This window comes from Aspergillus ibericus (assembly GCF_003184845.1).
Source record: "Aspergillus ibericus CBS 121593 unplaced genomic scaffold BO80scaffold_24, whole genome shotgun sequence".
NCBI lineage: Eukaryota > Fungi > Ascomycota > Eurotiomycetes > Eurotiales > Aspergillaceae > Aspergillus > Aspergillus ibericus.
The window spans coordinates 453,634-473,949 of NW_020292122.1; the positions used below are offsets into that span (position 1 = coordinate 453,634).

General features: G+C 51.7%; 6 protein-coding genes and 1 non-coding gene across 7 annotated transcripts, besides 4 other annotated features; 5 read left to right on the top strand and 2 right to left on the bottom strand.

The window, feature by feature from the left end:
- The first annotated feature begins 98 nt into the window (after nt 1–98).
- BO80DRAFT_425985 (mitochondrial elongation factor MEF2) lies at nt 99–3,118 on the top strand. The gene has a single exon (XM_025719651.1). It carries the CDS (start codon nt 228–230, stop codon nt 2,979–2,981), a length of 2,754 nt encoding a protein of 917 aa, XP_025574535.1. The 5' UTR covers nt 99–227; the 3' UTR covers nt 2,982–3,118.
- Nucleotides 3,119–3,166: 48 nt separating this feature from the next.
- Nucleotides 3,167–4,956, bottom strand: BO80DRAFT_110012 (SDR family oxidoreductase). The gene is made up of 4 exons (XM_025713407.1): nt 4,528–4,956; nt 4,322–4,461; nt 4,081–4,270; nt 3,167–4,022 (listed from the first exon to the last, which is right to left on the bottom strand). Exons 1-4 carry the CDS (start codon nt 4,811–4,813, stop codon nt 3,352–3,354), a joined length of 1,287 nt encoding a protein of 428 aa, XP_025574536.1. The 5' UTR covers nt 4,814–4,956; the 3' UTR covers nt 3,167–3,351.
- Nucleotides 4,957–6,197: 1,241 nt separating this feature from the next.
- Nucleotides 6,198–7,697, top strand: BO80DRAFT_357571 (uncharacterized protein; the record flags this gene model as incomplete). The annotated part of the gene is made up of 8 exons (XM_025715843.1): nt 6,198–6,357; nt 6,456–6,512; nt 6,565–6,591; nt 6,640–6,690; nt 6,724–7,067; nt 7,127–7,172; nt 7,226–7,330; nt 7,384–7,697. The coding sequence occupies 8 exons, from the start codon at nt 6,198–6,200 to the stop codon at nt 7,695–7,697; spliced, it is 1,104 nt and encodes a 367-aa protein (XP_025574537.1).
- A 372-nt stretch (nt 7,698–8,069) lies between these two features.
- Nucleotides 8,070–9,429, top strand: BO80DRAFT_409057 (uncharacterized protein). The gene is made up of 3 exons (XM_025717870.1): nt 8,070–8,547; nt 8,614–8,842; nt 8,892–9,429. Exons 1-3 carry the CDS (start codon nt 8,159–8,161, stop codon nt 9,075–9,077), a joined length of 804 nt encoding a protein of 267 aa, XP_025574538.1. The 5' UTR covers nt 8,070–8,158; the 3' UTR covers nt 9,078–9,429.
- Nucleotides 9,430–10,071: 642 nt separating this feature from the next.
- On the top strand, nt 10,072–12,145 carry met2 (homoserine O-acetyltransferase). Its single transcript, XM_025717871.1, has 3 exons — nt 10,072–10,259; nt 10,305–10,695; nt 10,752–12,145. The coding sequence occupies exons 1-3, from the start codon at nt 10,214–10,216 to the stop codon at nt 11,785–11,787; spliced, it is 1,473 nt and encodes a 490-aa protein (XP_025574539.1). The 5' UTR covers nt 10,072–10,213; the 3' UTR covers nt 11,788–12,145.
- A 1,538-nt stretch (nt 12,146–13,683) lies between these two features.
- BO80DRAFT_357678 (uncharacterized protein) lies at nt 13,684–15,006 on the top strand (the record flags this gene model as incomplete). The annotated part of the gene is made up of 2 exons (XM_025715852.1): nt 13,684–13,737; nt 13,789–15,006. 2 exons carry the CDS (start codon nt 13,684–13,686, stop codon nt 15,004–15,006), a joined length of 1,272 nt encoding a protein of 423 aa, XP_025574540.1.
- Nucleotides 15,007–16,560: 1,554 nt separating this feature from the next.
- Nucleotides 16,561–16,771: a sequence feature (Protein overlapping with rRNA (BO80DRAFT_435585, RAL00214.1) was converted to a misc_feature.).
- A 94-nt stretch (nt 16,772–16,865) lies between these two features.
- Nucleotides 16,866–16,879: a sequence feature (Protein overlapping with rRNA (BO80DRAFT_435585, RAL00214.1) was converted to a misc_feature.).
- A 253-nt stretch (nt 16,880–17,132) lies between these two features.
- Nucleotides 17,133–18,139: a sequence feature (Protein overlapping with rRNA (BO80DRAFT_435585, RAL00214.1) was converted to a misc_feature.).
- Nucleotides 18,140–18,329: 190 nt separating this feature from the next.
- Nucleotides 18,330–18,486: a sequence feature (Protein overlapping with rRNA (BO80DRAFT_435585, RAL00214.1) was converted to a misc_feature.).
- A 1,169-nt stretch (nt 18,487–19,655) lies between these two features.
- On the bottom strand, nt 19,656–19,738 carry BO80DRAFT_t182. The gene has a single exon. It is a non-coding gene; the product is annotated as a tRNA-Lys (tRNA).
- Nucleotides 19,739–20,316: the final 578 nt, after the last annotated feature.

The following is a 20,316-nucleotide window of genomic DNA, read 5'->3' on the forward strand; positions in this document are numbered from 1 at the left end:
GGCCTAGGCGGCCTGATTGGCCAGGCATCCACATCCCCGGGTCATTGGACTGCCGCAAAAGCTTCAGCTGCTTCCTTCACCTTTCCATACTCCGGCTATATGATCTTTGGGCTGGTCCTTTCAACATCGGCCATTCTCATTCGGTCCAATTGACCATGCATGCTAGATTCTAGATCTTAGAGCACTCTAATTCATTGTCGGCTATTACATGGACACTGGCCGTCCCCATGGTCGCAGCTCTCTTCTTGCGCGCCTCTCACCAGGCGGCGAGGCCAATTGGCCTCCAACAGTGCCAGTCAGCCGTCAGCCGCTTGAGTGCTAATTTGCCTTTCACCCAAGGCTTCAAAAGATGGCAGTTTTCTAAAATCCAGATGCTCTCAACCTCGGGACCGAAATGGCAGGCTGACACTCTTGACCGGACGAGGAATATCGGCATCATCGCCCATATCGATGCCGGCAAGACGACCACCACCGAGCGCATGCTCTACTATAGTGGTTTTACCAGACGGATAGGAGATGTGGATGAAGGGTCCACGGTCACTGACTTTCTGCCCGCTGAACGAGCTCGCGGGATCACCATCCAATCTGCTGCGATCACCTTCCATTGGCCGCCTCAAGCATCGAATGATCAGAATTCAGCAGCTGAGCATGACCCACAGGTCCCTCGGTCTGCCTCTTTGCATACAGTAAACCTAATTGATACACCCGGACACGCGGATTTCACCTTTGAGGTCATGCGGTCCCTACGCATTTTAGATGGTGCGGTGTGTATTCTGGACGGCGTAGCTGGCGTCGAAGCTCAGACGGAGCGTGTCTGGCACCAGGCAAGCACTTATCGTATTCCCAGGATTGTCTACATCAACAAGCTGGACAGAGATGGTGCAGCCTTTGGCCGTACGGTCAGAGAAGTCAGCTCCCGGTTGGCAGGATATCCGGCGGTCTGCCAGATTCCGTGGTTCGAGGGAGGAAATGGCCGCTTTATTGGAGTGGCCGATGTGATCAACTTGCAAGGCCTCCGTTGGGAAGAAGGCGACGGCAAATCTGTCAAGATGTTCAACCTCCAAGAACTGGACAGCGAGGAAAGTCAGCTTGCACAGGAACTCCGACGCGCAAGGATAGCACTTGTCGAGCTGCTTAGCGAGCATGACGAGACTATGATCGAGAAATTCTTTGAACATGATGAGGATCACCTCGCTGTTCCTCCCATCGACATTCTAGACAGTTTGCGCCGGTGTCTTCTACAGGAACAGAGTAGGAAGGTCATCCCCATCTTTGCTGGGGCCAGCTTCCGCAATGTTGGTGTCCAGCCTCTGCTTGACGCCGTGACCAACCTCCTTCCCAGTCCCCTCGAAACTCCGGATCCGGAAGTGGGCATTGGAGAGGTTAGCGGAGGTCTTCGGAGTCTGCTCTCTGGCGATCTATTGGTCAAACAGAGCGAGAAAGCAGCCTCCTCCAAGGGCACGCAGAAAAAGAAGAAATCTGTCCTCCAGGCCGAATCCCAAAATGCCATCGCCAAACTTCAGAGCTGTGCCCTGGCCTTCAAGGTGGTGAATGATGCCAAGCGAGGTGTCTTGGTCTATGTGCGTGTGTACTCAGGATCCCTTGATCGGAACAGCACTATCTTCAACACCAACCTCAAGGTCTCCGAGCGTGCACCGCGTCTCCTAAAGATGTACGCCAACGACGCCGTCGAGGTGGATTCCATCCCAGAGGGACACATTGGTGTCGTGGCCGGCCTCAAACATGCACGAACTGGCGATACACTGGTGTCTTATGTTGGTAACAAATCGACACCGCCAGAACCCCTTGATACCCTCCAACTACGTCCTATCCAAGTTCCGCCCCCTGTCTTCTTTGCTAGCATCGAACCGCATAGCCTGAGCGAAGAGAAGAAGATCCATGAATGCCTGGCCCTTCTCCTGCGTGAAGATCCCAGTCTCCACGTCACTGTCGATGAAGACTCTGGACAAACCCTACTAAGCGGTATGGGCGAACTCCATCTCGAAATCGCCCGAGACCGTCTGATCAACGACCTCAAGGCCAAAGCCTCCATGGGCCGCATCGAGATTGGCTACCGTGAATGCCCACTTGGAGGATCCCCTGTCGTGAGCAAAATCTTCGACAAGGAAATCGCCGGCCGCAAAGGCAAAGCCGGTTGCACAGCAGCAGTGGAACCGTTCGATCCCGACGACGCATCTGAAGTCCCAGAAGACGCCGTGTCAGTCGAAACCAGAGATGGCAACCATATCATCATCCGCGCCCCAGAACTACACATAGAAACCAGCCGCAGAGGCGTTCAAGAGAGTCCGCTACTTCCCGCTGGTCTCGACGTACACACGCTCCGAACCTCCCTCCAGAACGGCTGCTTCGCGGCCCTTGCTCGCGGCCCTCAATTCACCTTCCCCATGCACAACACCCGCGTCACCCTCACCTTTGACCCAGCTGAGCACCTCTTCGGCAACGACACCACCCCCTCCGCCCTCTCCTCCGCTGCGCGTCTTGCCACCTCCGCCGCTCTCCGCGACCTTTCCTCCGGCCCAGGCACCTCCCTCATGGAGCCCGTCATGAACGTGATCATCAGCGTCGACGAAGCCAGCCTCGGAGCAGTCGTCCACGACATTTCCTCCTCTCGAGGCGGCCACATTGTCTCCCTGGACGAAGAAATCCCCATCACATCGACCGACCTCTCCCCATCCCCACAACCAGTCGATGAACTCCCACCAATTGACCCAAGCAAGATCTACGCCCCTCCGGATCCCTTCGAAACGGCCTCCGTCGGCGCCTCAATCCCCGATACAGCCAACAGAGCCAGAACAATCACAGCCAAGGTGCCCCTCAAGGAAATGGTGGGATATCTGAAACATCTGCGCAGTCTGACTGCCGGTCGTGGTACGTTCGTGATGAGCGTCGATCGATTCGAGAAGATGAGTAGCCCGCGACAGAAGGCCGTTTTGACGGAATTGAGAGGCGGGTTCTTTTAGTTCTCCCCTCTTTTTCTTCGATATTTTTGGAATATCTTCCTCGAGACATACTGTAACATAAACACATAATCTCCGTCGAGATTTAGATAACGTATCAAATGTATACTACCTGTGAAAGTTTGCAAAACCAATATATGCAATGAATGCGACCTAGATAGGTCGTCAATGGATCAGGGACTAAGAGTTAAATGGTCCGTTTCTAGTCAGTGATTCAGCTTAGTTCAAAGGGGAGAATATGTTGAAGGAAATAGGCACTCAGAAGAGATACTTCATTGGATATTTCCATGCAGCACTGAAAGGCCAGCAGTTTAATATAGAAGTGTCGAGGAGATATGGAAAATAAGGTTATCTGAGCAATTTTGGGGTCTCATTATAGAACGCTTGACACTTTAGCAGCAGCAGATGGGACATGGGTACTAAACTCCTCTTTTCTCTCAGCACCCGGCTCAGATAAGCGAAGCTGGGCCGGTGACGGGATGATATGCGCCGCAGCCATGCGATCAAAGGCTGCAATATGGCCTTGACCCACTGGTCGTTCCTCCGTGAACCCGATGCTACGGATTTTGTCTAGACTGAACTCCCGGTTTCGGTCTAGCAGCTTGAACCCGGCGTAGACGAAGATCCAGGTTTCCGGCCCGATGACTCGCTTCTTGAGTCCGTATTCCTTGCACATGCGGTCGTAGTCGTCCTGGTGATCGTTCCACCACTGTTCGAAGGGCGCGTAGTCCTTTTGCGTGGGGCCGGTGGCCTTTAGACCGAAGTACTCGGTCAGGATTGGCCACTTGATGGACCAGGGACCTAAGGTGGCAGTGTCCGCGATGTTGAATGCTTCCCCGTTCGCTTCGGTTGGCTTCACTACCGAGAGGTAGATTTCAGCTCGCGATATTATGTCTTGGGACGAGTCCGTGTAGGTGTAGACGTAGTTGGTTGGCGTGCCTGGGAATGGGACGGTGGCTCCGGGACCATTAACGTATCGGTATAGGGAGAGATAGAGAGCGATTGGTTCAACGGTGGTCATGCTCGTGGTGCTGGGGACGTGGCCTGTCTAGGTCAGCGCCTGCAGAGTTGTGGTTCGTGTATGCTTATCGCATTCCCATACCGATAATGGCGTCCGGACGGACCTCACACCAACCCCAGCTCTTCCCTTGAACTGCCTCCCGGATCAAATCAACCTGGCCGTAGTAGAAAATCTCGTCGCCGTACGGAGACGGAACGCGAGGAGCGTCTTCCTTGAGAGGCGTGGGAAAGGTGAGCTTGTCGATATGTTGGAAGACGGCGACACCGTAGTTCTGTCTTAGTTAGACTGACTGGTTCTGCATTGTGTACAAGATGAGGCGTACGTTTGTTCCTGTTTGCAGCACGAAGAAGGACATGTTTTTGCACAGCCTATCGCTGGCATGGACGGCGTTATAAGTCATGGCGACATTGATGCGCTTGATCTCCATCACATTTTCCGTGTATGCGGTGGCATTGGAGTACGCTGTCTTGTTAGTAGACGCGCTCACGGCTTCCCTACATTGTTGTCAAGAAATAACAGATGCCTTACCAAGATAGTATACATGTGTGACCTGGTCCAGATGCGGAATGGTCTCGTGCATCTGGTTCATTACCTCATCCAGGTCTGCCCGTAAGTTGATCCCGGAGTACACCTCCAGCCTCGGATCTTCGGGGAGACCCAAATCCTCTCTCATCTGAGGACGATGTGTCAGGCCGATCACCCGAGAAAAGGTACTGGGAGTTGGATACTCCAACAGGCTCTTTGTCACCGCCCAGCCGGAGATCCCACTAGCTCCGAAAACCAAGGCGGCTTTATCGCTGGAAATGATGCCCATTCTGATTCACTGTTCTAGAGATGAGGAAGATGAATCGGAAAAGGGGGACCCCTCTCGAAGCCCGCTTCCCCTCCATCACTTATAGGAACTGGCTCTGTCTAAGCAAAAGGCCCAGTAGGACCCTCAGTCGCTAAATAGATCACTAGGGAGTCCTCCATAGGTCCGCCGTGTTGCGTAGTTCAACCGACGGGTTGCCCCTTCTCTGAGTAGAAGGTTTTCCGAGACTACCTATAGGGCCGGACGCACACGACGCAGGAGACAATATACCTAGTGCGAGACGGAGGCTATTAGCGGGGATATCTTGGACAACTAAATCTGACGGATTCATTTAGACCGCCAGTTCCAAGCATTCTGACAGGACAGCGGGATGGCTTAATTTGCTCCGCTCGGCTCGGCCCTCCGATGTCGATGACGGATGAACGTATGTGCAGTGGTGCACGTTCATTTAGTGTGGCTCCCAGTTCCACCCTTTTAGGGGTGGTTCTCATATCCACCCACCAACATTTCAAATTAAGGCCGTTCCCTCGCCCCACTCGGATGGAATGGGTTCATCGGACTGTCTCAGCTGGCTAGAAAAAAGAAAAGCACTGATCCACGGCGGACCGGACTGTCCCCACGATCTGTGGGAACATGGAGACACGGCCGAGAAGGGGTACGCCCATGGCTCCGAGCTGACATGGTCCTGCGGGGGTAGAATTGTCCAATCGAAAGTAGCCCCAGGCACGTGAGACACTACCCTTCTGGGCGCTTCATGGATCTCGCGGGGTGCAGCAACCCAGGGATGCAGTCTGGTGTAGGGAGTAGATGAGAGATGAAAGACGAGGGATGAGAGATGAGACGCTGGGGACTGGCTGATGGAGAGAAAAGTACAGCCTTGCGCTAGACCCAAGGCGGCATCGCGATCAGCCCATCCCGTCCACATCCACTTCTCTAGTGCCTTCGCTCTTTCATCCGTTCACCTGTGCTTACAGTGGGAACCATCGGGCAAGATCGATCCCTCTTCTATTGGCTGCGCATGTTCTTGGCCTAATCTCAGGGTTATAGAGTCTTGTGTGTGTCCGAATTCTGAGACAGGTATCTGTTGATCTTTCCTATCCCGGTCAGACTAGCTGGCGATGGCATACTAACTACGGAGTACTATCTACGTTACACCAATAAAGTATTGATGGCTTCCCTGGCACCATCTGGCTTTGTTCAAGAGTCTAGAACATGGCTCCGCCGGCATGATCCTGGTCGCTCTGTCGAGCGCAATTTAGTCTCTGAAAGACCTTTTCATCCTGCCCTAAAGGACGGCATGCTAAGGGCTACATAAAAATTAAGGATATGGCACCCTTGGATCGCGATCTAGTCCTTTGGAGTTCTGGCTACCTTGTGGGCTCCCAAGATGTTACGGCAATCTCTGAACTCGCGGGGGGCGACCTTCGCGGGGGAGCAAACTAGTGTGTTTGGAATTGGAGTCGCCTTCATGGCTTTTACCTTTGTTGTGATTGCCCTTCGAATATACGTGAGAGCGGTGTTACTGCGCGCATGGGGATGCGATGATGGTGAGTCCAGTCGTGTTCGATACCCTCTCATCGCTAACTGGAATACAGTTTTCATGGTGATTGGAACGGTAAGCCGAGATGCCGCCAACTCTCTCCAGATATTGACCTGAAGAATCAGATCTTAACATTCGGTCTCAGCATTGCGTCAATACTGGGTAGGTCGAGTTTGCCGAAGTGCTATAGGCAGCATAAATTGATTGATCATAGCGGCATACTATGGGGTTGGAAAACACTGTACGCCTTCCGCACTCTTCTAACTGCAGCAGTTCTAACTAGCTGTAGATGTAGATGTTCCCGTGGAAGACCGAATTCCTATGCTCAAGGCAAGCCTCAGTTGTACCGCACAAAGCTTCGTCCGCTGACCAGAACAGTGTATATGGGCTACACGTCTCCTTTACGTCCTTGGTCTAGGTTTCATCAAGTTGTCTCTTCTTTGGTTCTATCTCCGGCTTGAAGCACGGCGGTACATGCAATGGCTTGTTTACTCCGTCATCTTCATCGTCCTGGGCGTGTCAATTTCGAGCTTCTTCGTCGACACGCTGTCCTGTGTGCCTACCTCTAAATTTTGGGATTCAAGCAAATCCGGTCACTGTATGTCGTCCGCATCCCAGCAGACATTTTATGAGGTCAACGGCATCCTGGTCATTGTCATGGATATTCTGATCTGGTCCGTTCCTATTCCGATGCTTTGGCGTGTTCGTATCTCTCTAGTAGGTGCACCTGACGAATCTATACCTCCACCTGTTAATCATCTCCGCAGCGAAAGAAGATTGCTGTTCTAGGGGTCTTCAGCGTCGGTCTCTTATCCATAGCCGGTAGGGGCTCACTATCCTTGATCTCTTCAAAACCAATACTGAGACACCAACAGCAGCCTGTGTGCGGTACAACACCGTCCTACAGCTAGCAGACAATCCCGACGAAACCTACGTCCTCGCTGCCTCGCTCAACTGGTGCGGCATCGAGGCCTACGTTGGTACATACATTACCGCCCCTATACCTGTACATCGCTAACAAACAACACTGTAGCTGTCTTCTGCGGCTCCACCCCATCCCTATATGTTTTTGCGAAGCGCTATCTCCCTCGACTACTGGGCTCATCCTACGCGCAAAAGTCCCACACTACATACCCCGGGCAGAGCAACTCGAAGAGATTCAGTGCAGCGTTCCGCGCAGCCTCGCGTCCTATCCCGAGTGAAAGTCGGCTAGGTGAAAGTCAGGATGCACTGCATGATAGCGATGGCATTATGCTCAAGACCGATATTCATTGGGAGATCACGGATGCGGATGCAATTGCCATTGCCGATGCGGAGGGAGAAGTTGGACCTCATCATGTACCATAATATCCGAATTGCCTAGGATATATTCTGGTCTATGATACCAACCGCACGTTCTTTCTTCATTACTGAAGCCAACGGTAATCTAGTCGACCCTTCCAGCAGTTACATATCTTCATCATACAACATGTACTACCCCGTTTCCTTGCCCTAGATATCAAACACGGACATGTTATCATTACCTTGCCAAGATAAGATCATATCAGCTGGCATACACTCCAATATACCCAGAGCAGTCCAATTTTCTTTCTTCCATGGAACACATCATGCAGATGGAGCACCCCGGTCCATTGGAAGATCGGAGACCGCCTTGGCGGCAAAACACGAGACGCTCCAGCGGCTCGGCGCGTCACCTTCTATTGACCGATTCCTGTTTACCTAGATTGGGGTGTGGTATAAGGGGCATAGGATGCCCGGCTGGCCCCTCTCGCTTTCTATCGTGATCCCAATACTGCCTTATCACAACTATGGCTGTTGTCGAGTCCCCAGAGCACCAGAAGCTTCGGGCGGCGCTGCGTGCAATCACGAACCATGTTGCCAGTTTGCAGGCACATGAATTCGATTCCGATGAATTGGAGAGCCACAAGATCCAGCTTGTGTCTATGGATCTGGACGAAACATCAGATTCCAAACCTACCTTTTTTGCCCCATGTTCTGCCTCCCTGCTACTGAACCCAGATGACGACTATGACCGGGAAAGGCCGCCCGGGTACTATGACTTTGATTCCATTGATCCAATTTTCAGAAGACCAATCGACTGCGCACGCAATGTGATCAACTATTTTACTTACTATGCGTTCGCCTGCGCTTGTCATAGCAAGGACAAGGTTCTCGATCGAGTGTGGTCGGGCGTCAGGTAACCAACCAACCTTTCTCGGTCTTCCCCTTCAAGTCTTGGACTTGGCCTCTCATAAGAAAGTAGTATTGGCGAGGTGCCTTTTGTGGGCCTGATCGAGTACGACTCTCCCGAATACGCCTCCCTGGATGCTATTCAGGTCAAGGAGGGCCCATACCCACACCTAAAAGCCCTCCTTTACAACGACCTGAATGCCACCGACGGGAGAATCCTCCGAGGAGAGATCATGATTGCTCTACGTTATATTATCGCGCAAATGAGGCGATCCCGCTTCCTCCAGCATATGACTGCTCCGGTAATATACATCACCTTTGAATAGTTCATAGCTAAGTCAGGTTGTATAGGCTCTTCTATTCTCTTTCGTGGGGCCCCAGCATGCTCGGCTGATCGAGGCATATTTCAATGGTAGCTCGTTGGTGATGCGAACAACGAAGCTCTTTGACATGCGTAAGAAGGACGAGGCTCTGATCAAGACTTTTGGGCGGTGGTATTTTGGGGAGCCGGTGGGAAATACGCAGGCTCCTAGGTAGCCATGCTTCTTGTCTTCTAGGTGCGCATGGTTTATGGCTGTGATGGATGTCATGGGTTTTAGTAACCGGATTAGGATTGTTTCTTGGTGTTTGGGTTGGTTGGGTGGATGACTGGTTTTCTCTTCTTGGAATTATCTTGCGTGGTTTCAAAGCTTTTACCGTTCTTACATTTTGTTGTGTATCGTCCCGCCTGTGATGGCAACTGTTGGCACACTACCTTCTTGTTCTTGGACCAGGTGCACAACCCTTGAGCCTGAAAACTTCAGACCGCAGTCCCTGATCAAAAAATACCCAATGGCACGGGTGTCATCGATTCTCCACCTCTTGATAACAAACAAGGTCAGCATTCCAGAGTATTCAGTCCACTCACTTATTAATTATGTTTACTTGATCTCTGCCAAGTCACTAGCAGTATCCCTGAGTTCATTCTGGCCGCCATGGCCATCATGTTCCCTTGTGCCTTGAATCTCTTGCGAGCTCCAAAAGAACGTCCAATGAGCACTCAGGGACCATCACTATCTTCAATCCTAATTTATTCGCCGAGCCCCAGGTACGAGGATCTCACTTCTCTGGGGTTACCCTTCGCCTCCCGCCGACCGGATACTCATCATGATAGTATCTCCACACAATATATATTTGATAGGCGTGTATCCTACTTCATTGCCTTGGATTTGGCCAATTGTATGTATAAAAATACTTAAGCTTGACGACATCTTACCTTGCTAACATAGGTCAGGTATTCCATCGAGAGGACCTTCCCGCCAGCATAGTGAGCTGCACAGTTGGCATACCCAAGTTCCGAGTCAACTGCCGGGCAAGACATCGATGGATCCAAGCGGGACCGGGGGCGGATATCGGTGGAACCTATTTCCGGGGCCGATGCCGCCGTCCCAGCTTTTGACAGCAATCTGATTGGGTGATGATGGCGTATGAGTCAAACGGAAAACTTGCCGGGGCGATAAGAGAGATCGCCGTCATTCCTGCATCCATTCTTTCCTTTGCCTTTTCTGCTTCGTCCTTTTTCCTCGTTTGTGGGTGTCTAATTTCTCCCTCACCTCCCTCCGGCTTGCTTCCCACCACTGCCTTCCTCTGTCTTCTCTGTTCCCCTCTGCCCTATTGTCTGCACTCCGATCATCATGGTCGCTCCCCCCGCCCGCGGGCAACTCCGTCAGTGTTCCCCTCCCCCGCGTTTTGACTTGAAATTTGAACAGCTACTAAATCCCGTAGAGAGGGTCGACTCGCAACCTGAAAACCCTTACTCCAGCCTGATCACCGATCAATCCTTCGTTATCATCCCTTCCTTTACCCTTGAGTCCGGTGTTACCTTGCACAACGTTCCCGTCGCCTACACGACGCGGGGTGAGCTCTCCCCCGAGGGCGACAATGCATTGGTGATCTGTCATGCTCTCAGTGGGAGTGCCGATGTCGCCGATTGGTGGGGTCCCCTGCTTGGTGGCCCCGGACAGGCCTTTGACACCTCCCGGTTTTTCGTTGTCTGCCTGAACAGTCTGGGGAGTCCATACGGAAGTGCCAGCGCCGTGACCTACAAGGACGGGAACCCCGAAAACGGCCTGTATGGCCCCGAGTTCCCTCTCACCACGGTCCGTGATGATGTAAAGTGAGTTTGCTCTTCATGATCTTGCTACGGAGTGACGGCGTGTTCACACTGCATAGAATCCACAAGATGGTGCTGGATGACTTGGGTATTCGTCAAATTGCCGCTGTGGTGGGTGGTTCCATGGGAGGCATGCTTACGCTCGAGTACGCCTACTTTGGCAAGGACTATGTGCGCGCAATTGTTCCGATCGCCACGTCAGCCCGTCATTCGGCTTGGTGTATCAGCTGGGGTGAGGCTCAGCGCCAGAGCATTTACAGCGACCCGAAGTATGAGGATGGCTACTACCCGTTTGACGACCCGCCAGCGACGGGCTTGGGTGCGGCGCGCATGTCTGCTCTTCTCACCTACCGGAGCCGCAACTCCTTCGAGTCTCGCTTTGGCAGAAATGTGCCCGATCCTTCCAAGCGGCAGAACATCAACGGTACCGAACGGTCGCCTACCCCTCCCAACGAGCACTGGGCCATCCACAACGATGGCCACAAGAGCGGACGCAGCTCCCCTGGTCCTCAGCAGCCCGAAGTCCAACAGTCTGAAATCCAGTTTCAAGACCCTCAGTTCTCCGGAACCAAGACCTTCAGTAAGACCGTTGAGGCCAACGGCAAGAAGCGGCTTCCCACCTATTTCTCGGCGCAGTCGTACCTTCGGTACCAAGGAGAGAAGTTCGTCAAGCGGTTCGATGCCAACTGCTACATTGCCATCACCCGCAAGCTTGACACCCACGATGTGTCGAGACACCGGGCCAGTCCGGTCTCGGAGAACCCTGTCCGCGAAGCCCTGTCCCAGATCGAGCAGCCTTCGTTGGTCCTGGGCATCGAATCTGACGGACTCTTCACCTTCGAGGAACAGGCAGAGATTGCGGCCGGCATTCCGGACTCGCGCCTGAAGCGGATCGAGAGTCCCGAAGGTCACGACGCCTTCCTTCTTCAGTTCGAGCAGGTCAACCGCTACATCCTTGAGTTCTTCCGCGAAGTGCTGCCCGACATCATGTCCAAGGCACCCGCGGAGGGCGTTGCGGCCGTGGACGGCGTGAACAAGCTAACCAAGAGCAGCACTTTTGGCGAAGCGGAGGTGGAAGATATCACCGCGTGGTAAGCTGACCCGCAGGACCCGATGAATGTGGCGCATTAGTTGCAGCCTTGAAAACTTGCCTGAAGCATGGCGGTGGCAGGCCAGGCCTTTCTCTCGGCGGCGAGAGGACGCGCCGCGGCTTCGGACCCCGCCAGTTCAGGCGCCTTGGGAAGTAGCGGTGCGGTCTTGTTATTTATCATTCTTAGCCAGTCAGAGAGATGAGCATCCAACTGCCTCTCTCGTTTCCTCACAGGTAAGGCTGTAAAGAAGCACTTAACTGCTCTCCATCAGAAGCCCTCGACCCGACTTGGGGGTGGTGGGCGACTTGAACAAAAGCGTTCGATCATATCTAGAGATGAATAGATTTTTTGATGTCACCAATAGCTCCAGCATTGAGATCATACGTAGCCTTCACTTTTCCTCCAAGTTTACTGTGATGTCCTGCCCGTCTGGCCAGCCGCCCGATTGGCAATCCGGCCTCCCAGCCATGGTTGCACCAGGAACCACACCACCTGCAGCCGTGCTCCGCTTCGCATCCCATCGTCTTGCCTTCCACTCCGCGTCCATACCGATCATCCTGAATGCAAGCTGAGGTCATGTTGCCGGTCGCGGGAGCAATGACGTGAACGGCGCTGGACAACTCTATGGATTGGTTAACTTCCGGGGAATATGTTTCGACTAGGCAAACGAGCGACCTCCTGCTTGCATGAATTGGTCGCTTACAGGGCCAAGAGGGTGGGAAATGCGGAGTGCAGGTGAGAAGCTGATTATTAGGTTTGAAGGTTGAGGGGGTGGAATGGATGGATGGCGTTGGGCTGATGTGATCGGTCAGACGGCAATCCGACGCGTTCCATTCATCCTGCAACTCAGGACCGATTGACCAGGGATGTCGCAGGGTGCTGATACATGAGGGGTTTCGGTCTGGATGGATAGATGGCAGCCATGATATCTCATATTCAGGGTCTGACGCCCCCGCATTGATGACGATGGGGATATTGGCTCGATGTGATGGATCTCATCTCATGGCCGGCCCCCCTTCCTGTTCCACTTCCCGCCCCTTGATTCATCCCTTGTTCCACTGCAACGGCCCCTTGCGAGAACGTTGGACAAGGAAGCGTTCCGTTTGGAGTCGGGCTGATGTTGTCACTCCACCGTGAAACTTGAGTTCCTCGCCTCCTGTTGTTCTTCGACCGTGTTTCCACAGTGGCAGCCAAGTCGAATGGAGCAGTCCCCGATCAGCAATGTGACCGCCATATGATCATCATCAAGAAAGCTGGCCGGCCCCTCAGGTCAGCGCTTTGGGGCGGTTTCACACCTGGCGAATGGCAGCCGGGCTGGCTGCATGCCAGACAATAGTCACTGCAAGATAAAGTCCGACAGGGTTTGGGCTGGCCGCCACTGGAGAGTCGAGGCAATCAGACAACGCGATGCAACAGCCCCGTGATGCCGTGTGACGAGGGCTTGCTTGTCTGCAGGGCTCCTTTCCCTGGCATCTTTCGTCTGGTTGGGGTTATTTTTATTCCCCCGACCAGTGCACTGCTCCTCCTTGCGATGGAATTCCTGAGGGTGTGCACCGGCAGAGCATTGCTCCTAAGTTGCCTTTGTTCGTCATTCCTAGCCTTTTCCTTCTTTTCTTCAAATGATTCCTCTCCTTCCTTTCGTTAATCACCCACATTGCTCAGATTGCTCCCCGCATTCCAATCCATCGTTTAGACCCATTCTTGGGCTGAAGATACCCGGTTAACCTTTCGCGTGGGACTGGTTGCCCAGCATCGTGTCTTCGTCCGCCGCTAGTCGACTGTTGCCCCTGGGTTCTCGACGTGGGCAGGCGCCAAACCATCTTTTATTGTCATCTATATAGCTGATCTCTTTCCTGACTGGGCGCCTCTCTGTCGTCATATTTGAAAGATACCAGATATCATGGAGCTCAGCACGAAGCGACGCACCTCCTTTTCCTTTCTCTTCGGATCCCAGGTGGGTAGATCCTATGCAGACGGTCTTGTGATGGTGGTCTAATTGTCCCAGAAATCCACCTTGGTAACCCAAAACCAGCCTACCCGGTATTACGATTTTGTTGACACTCCTGAATTCTACCAGCCCCCATCGCCGTTGATCGAGCGACAGCAGGTTCCCAAAGAGCTGGAAGCGCAGATACGTAATGCCTGCACGTTGCTCGTCTGCCGGGTTGAACAAGGCGTGCCGTCGGGAGGCAAAAAGCGAGCTCGCGCAGTGACGACAAACACGGTGATGCAGGAATCGTCCATGACCGCCCAGGTCGATTCCAAGTATATGCTGCCAAAAGTAGGGGCCGATGTGGCTGCTCTGAAGGACAAATTCGACTCGGGGGTTGCCTTGACCCAGCAGCCGAGTATGCAGGCCATGAGGACACTCCATTCTCAGTCTAAACAGCAAAGCAAATCCGACAGTCTTGGGTCGGGACGAGCCACGTCGTCCCACTCGGCTGTCACCAATGCAACACAGTCCATGAGTCCTCCGCAAAGTAGACGAGGTATGGGACATCATATCATGAGCTGGGGGAAACGGAGCAGAAGCCGAAGCTGCAGCCAAAGTCGCAGCCAAAGCACCGAAGCAATTCTCGACGGTTTCAGTGAGCCTGTGGATGAAGACAGCCACCCCGACATTCTCACCGAAGACAACGTCGAGGTCTTTCTGGATCCTGACGCTGCAATCATGTCCAGCGGAGTTGCCAGCTTCCATTCACCACAGATCCTCACCAACTCCTCTCCTGGCCTCGACACGTCCGGGAACTCTCCCTCGCACTGTCACTCGGGAGTAGCTCTCGAGACCCCGACCGCCATCCCATCCGAGTACACCGATCCCATGATCCTGGACACTTTGGACGCCGAATTCTGCAAGCAACAACCCGGAATCATCATCGACAGCAGCGGCCTCGCGCACGTCCTTTCCGCCGCCGAAGAAACCCAACGTGCCATGCACATCCAACAAGCCGTGAGAGCCAAGATGAAATCCGGCACCATCACCAACGTCAGCACCACCGCGCTTCCAGCATGCCCGGACTCGGTCGATGAAACTCAAAATCTCCGCCCTGGCTCCAACGCATCGCGATTAAAAACCTCCTGGTCAGCCATGAGCAAAGCCACGAGTCTGAAACGGAAGCCCCGTGGCGATACATCAAGTGAACCGACAGTGTTTCGCAAACTGGTGAACTTCTTTTCGAAACGTCGGCCCGTTAATGTTGTTCAACCGGTGGGTACGTATTGATGTGATTATACCTAGATGGCTGGCCCACAGATTTATTACTATTACATTCATGAGTCCGTTAGGGGGAGCCGTTACATAAGGATTTAGTCACGAGAGGATTATACACTTGCAAAATGGTATTCAGCAACCACATCGACACTACCGTTGCCATACATATGTTCAGTTTCAGCTTTATATCAAGTTAGACCGGTTCATTCTCTACATGCCCCTTTTCTCCCTCTCCTGTGATCTAATACCACACCACTCAAATACTCCCACGAATGAATATTAAATAAATATCCCTCTTACCAGTACCACCGACCCCGTAACACACTCCATAAGTACGGAGTACGCCGTACAGAATACGGATCTTGGCTTGGCTTCTGACACGTATTCCCCCCTACCCCTATCACACATCGGAAATATAGAAAGTCAATAAATTTATGCCACTTTTGAGAATAATAATCGATTATTGATATGCAGGTAGCCAGCCCACTGATACTTAGGTAGGTGGTAAAGGATTAGGTTGAGCCCCTGAGTTGATGAATTTGGGTTAGTTACCAATCCGTATGCTTGGATAAGTGAGATGGGTACTAGGTAGATGGCGTGGTATTCTTTTTGGTTGAGATCGAATGGTGTTCTTCCATCCGCTGGACTCTCTTACTTTAGGAAATAGACAAGTATCAAGTAGCATGCAATTCGTTGGGTAGAGATGTCTTCGTGGCATGACATAAAACCTAGAGAGTTTATTTGCCAGGCATTACCTACCTAGGCTGGTCGAAATTCCCGGAGTGACTAGGAAATAATTTGGATGGATACTACTGCTGTCAAAGCTACTAGTACTACCACGTTGACCAAAAAGGATATATCTCCTCTAGCTGTGGTGCAGAATGTATAAGGATATCTTAATAGATACGTTAGGAGTAGGGTGGTTGGCCGGCACTCCGCACTTGGTTGATTGTGTTTGTGTTTGTGCCTTGCAGTTATGGTTTGAGGTCTCGGTTGATATTTCTTATCAAAGTAGTTATGGTTGAACAAATGTTGATAATGTTGGTTAGATGGAGATTGGAAAGTTGTATGTGGAGGGTGTTGATCGGTGTATGAGCTTTGTTTTATGTTTATTTATAGGCCTTTGATGGATCTTCAATCTCTAGAGCTGAGTCTCATTCGGTTCTTATCGGGATGTTTAACCTTGAGAAATTCTCATGCCCAAGTTGCGAGTAATCGCTCCAGACAGTTGGCAGGTCATCATCGTCACAATACTGCACTTCAGCATGGGTTGCACATATAGAGGATTATGAATCACCTCTATTATCAAACATAAGGATAGTAAAGACGAGTTCTGTCTCCGTCATGCAAAAGCATCATCCAGCAGACCTTTTCGATCGCATCGCATGATAGGTATGCCTTGCCGGTTTGTCTGGAGGTACTATGACTTCCTGAGTAGTCTTTTCCGTTGCGTGTCAATGTTGGAATGGAATGTTTAGCAACCGCAACGGCCAGTATCCATTGCAGATACTTGGGCCGGAATATTCCTTTTGCTCTGAGACATACTAGGTAGGTATTGATGAGATCATGGTGGTAGTATCTTCCGGCCGGTCAACAGTCCATTTGGTGACTCTATATGACGTCCTTCATCCTCATCAACCTGATGGCATCGAAGAGATAGATCAATCAATCCTCTCTACATCTTCCATTTCCACTACCAAGCAAACACATACGACCATAGGGTGTGGAGAACAGGGCTTCCCGTCCGCTCAGCCATACTTAAGCCACACGCCGGGAGGTTAGTAGTTGGGTGGGTGACCACCAGCGAATCCCTTCTGTTGTATGTATACCTTTTCTTTTTTTTCCCTTGGTATCTATCTATCACCCTCAAGGCTGGTTGCTGATGGTAAGTTGGATCTGTGCCGTGAGCGAGGTATGACGGTAGTAGCCCGGTAGCAGAACCCGGTAGCGTATCATCATGTGTTTTACCCAAGGAAAGGATCCCCCTCAGCGGGCATCCTTTCCTCATCCTACTAACCAGGTAGATCAAGATGGGCTTGATAGATTGGATGCCTCGTCGGCTTCAACGCTTTTTACGCAGCCTACAGGCAACGCGACTTTCTCCCCTGGAACTGCTACCGCTGGAACTACTACTCCAGGTGCTCAACTTCCTGGCACCCGCCGACATCATCTGCTTCAGCCTATGCAGTCGAACCCTGAAATATTCCACGACCGGTCTCTACCACCTCACGCCAGTGCGCGACAGGTCGCTAGCTCTGTCCGTCCTCACCCGACTAGCCCGAGACATCCCTCAGAGGTTCTGTTGTCATTACTGCGCCAAACTGCATCGCATCACCGACGTCCACCATCCAGCCAGTGCTAGGAATCACGACCCCCAATGCCCAGACCTGGGAGTACTGTACCGGAATTGTCTATTACCTTCGCTTCGATGGCTCGTCATGGCCCACTGCCTGCCCAGCCTTTACGATTTCCACCACTGGCACCTCGTCGCCGTGCTGCAGAACCACCATGGTGGCAGCGGTATCAACCCCAAGTCCTTGGCCTACACCGAAGTGGTTGATTATCCCAGGGAGCCCGCAAGGACGACTCTCTCATCCGTGGAAGGACGGGTCTGCACACCTGGGGTTCATCAAATGCCATCATTTGTCCTGCAGATCCAGCAGTGGATCTTATTCCACGATAGAAATATCGTCTCGGACGGGCACCTGAATGTACCAGATACCGTGCTCGAGCTGCAGTGCATCTGTCGAGAGCAGACACTGGGGACTAAAGCGATCGTGGACGAGATTCAATCGGCGATTCGGCAACAGGGTTTTGGTTCAAAGAAACCGTCCACCACAGAGTATATGCGGTGCTCGCCATGTCGGGTTGAGTTTCAGATCGCCCTCCGTGACTGTGGCAAGGACGGAACGGCTGTGGTAGTGACCAAATGGCTCGACCTGGGGGCGGGAACTGAAACTGATCTGGAAGATCTGAAGTGGAAGCAGCCTACCTTTCTTGGTTTGGAGTTCATCTACGAGCCTGCTTATGCCATGGCAAGCTCGGGGGAGGTTCACCGGCTGTTTCGTAAAGGCTCTGAGTGTGATCCTACTTTGCGAAATCAGTCATACTTGATTGGAAGGCGATACCGCCGCGCCATGGGGAGGTACACAGATTTCACGTATAACTTATACCATTGCTAAACATGTCTTGCCGTGATCGAGCTGTTAATCTAGGTTCCAGATCATGATCAAAGATGTAGAGCTTGCTCTTGAAGCTCGTCGCAGGTCCGATGAACCTCGACCGAGTTGGGAAGGAACCTAGCTTGCCCATAATGGAAGAAACGACCCATGTAGGAAGCCAACAACTATCTTCTTCTTCTTCCTTCCCCTCTTCTCTCGAAACCTTGGTCAACTATCAACAGTCCCAGCTGCGCGTGAGCCGGGCTATGTTGCTCCTTCAAGAGCAGGAGAACCAGGTGTTGAAGGCGCAATTCGGCGAGATGACTGGTAGCTGTTCCATGTCTATGAAAAAGAATATAAGCGAGTGGTGAGAAGAGCAATTAAATCCCGGGAGGGGGGGGGGTGGCGATCAGGACACGGACTTGGAGGCCCCTTGTGGGTTTTCACCTTCAAGTCTAAGCCCACTGATCGTACATTCCTATGTAGTAGTATCTCAGATAAATATAGATAGCCCGATCGTGTACTAAGATTATCGGTCGCCGTCTGATTTACTTGATTCAGTCGCCGATGTGAGCCATCGTTTTCCATCTATGCCTCTGTATCTATGTGTCTAGGTTCCTATACACTGTAGGAACCCGGCTCGATCAAGCCTTCTCACACCCTGAGGTCCAATCCATAATGTCTTCAGCCTAAGATTTTCGATTTAAGTGCAGAGAAGTCTCAAAGCCTCCGTCATATATATCGTCCGTTTATACCTCTCCAGTGCCCCTGCACCCTCTGTACATCATCCACCACCGTAATAGATCTCATCATTTCAATTCCTTAAACTATCTTGTGATTCAGCGGTGAGTATTCTTAGTCTCGAGCAGCAGAGATCATATTAGATGTGAATACATGATCAGATCACATAATTTATCTACACCATCCGGGTGTGGGGTCAACCTTCCATGATGCCTGGCCAGTAATCATAATACCCTTTGCCTTGGATTAAGTTGGGGGGTTGCTATGCGGGCTTGGCTTGCATTTAAGTGGGATTTCCCGAACATGATTTCATATTTGCTGGTGGTGTATGAAACGATGCATATATAACCCGCATACAATATTCCACTAGGAGGGGAACACACACGAGATTCATTGTTGCATACGAGATCGATATGACTAGGTTGCAACCACTGCACCTGGGTGGTTGTCAAGTGAAGATAATCTATACCACGGAAAGAGAGGAACTTACTATCAAGTCCGATCCTGGACTTGCGCTGTGATGGGCGCAATGAGAAGTATTCTCCGCAGCGAATGTGGAAGGTTCATGGACGAGGGAATGTACGGAGTACTATTAAGGTTTGTTGATGCTTCCCTTTCCATAGCCCGTTTGGTTGGATTAAAGATATAAGCTCGATAAACAATAACATACAAGAGATAAAATCCCTTTTGCTATTTAATCAAAAACTTCACCTACCCCACGAGCATACAAAAACCGGGAAGGCAAAAGAAAAAAAAGAACGCCCGATGCGAGGCTCGAACTCGCAACCTTGAGGTGTGCAATGAATAAAAGCCACACGCTCTACCGATTGAGCTAACCGGGCGGTTGATTGAGAAATTGCAAGGTGGCTGGGTAAATAATCTTCTAGAAGCGCATTTTAATTAGAGTCCTTACAATGATCAAGGCAAAGTGAATTTAATTCTTTTTCTAAATAGAATGACCAGGGATGTTCTCATGCCATATATCACAATGCAGTCTTTTCGACAGCACGTCTTCATGTCTACTATACCCAGGAAAGACAAAGAGGACACCAACACAGTGCCAGCGGGTAGTAATAACCGCCTCCAATATTAAGTCTAGAGACCCATAAGCTTTAGGCCAACTGCTAACACGGCGAGCATGTGCTGAATACAACCAAACCCATACCGGCTTGGTGTGAAAGTTGGGTGGCCTTGGCGTTTCCGCATGAAAGGGGGTTAGGTTGGCTTACTTTACAGTCCCATTCACATTCACATTCACATTCACACCCAAATACCTTAGTTTAATCCCAATCACCCGTCACCCGTCCACAGACACAGACACAGACACAGATACATCACTCATCACCAACCTCTCCACTCTCCCTCTTCCTCTCCTCTCTTTCACACCACCTACACCACACCATCACCGTAAGTCACCCCC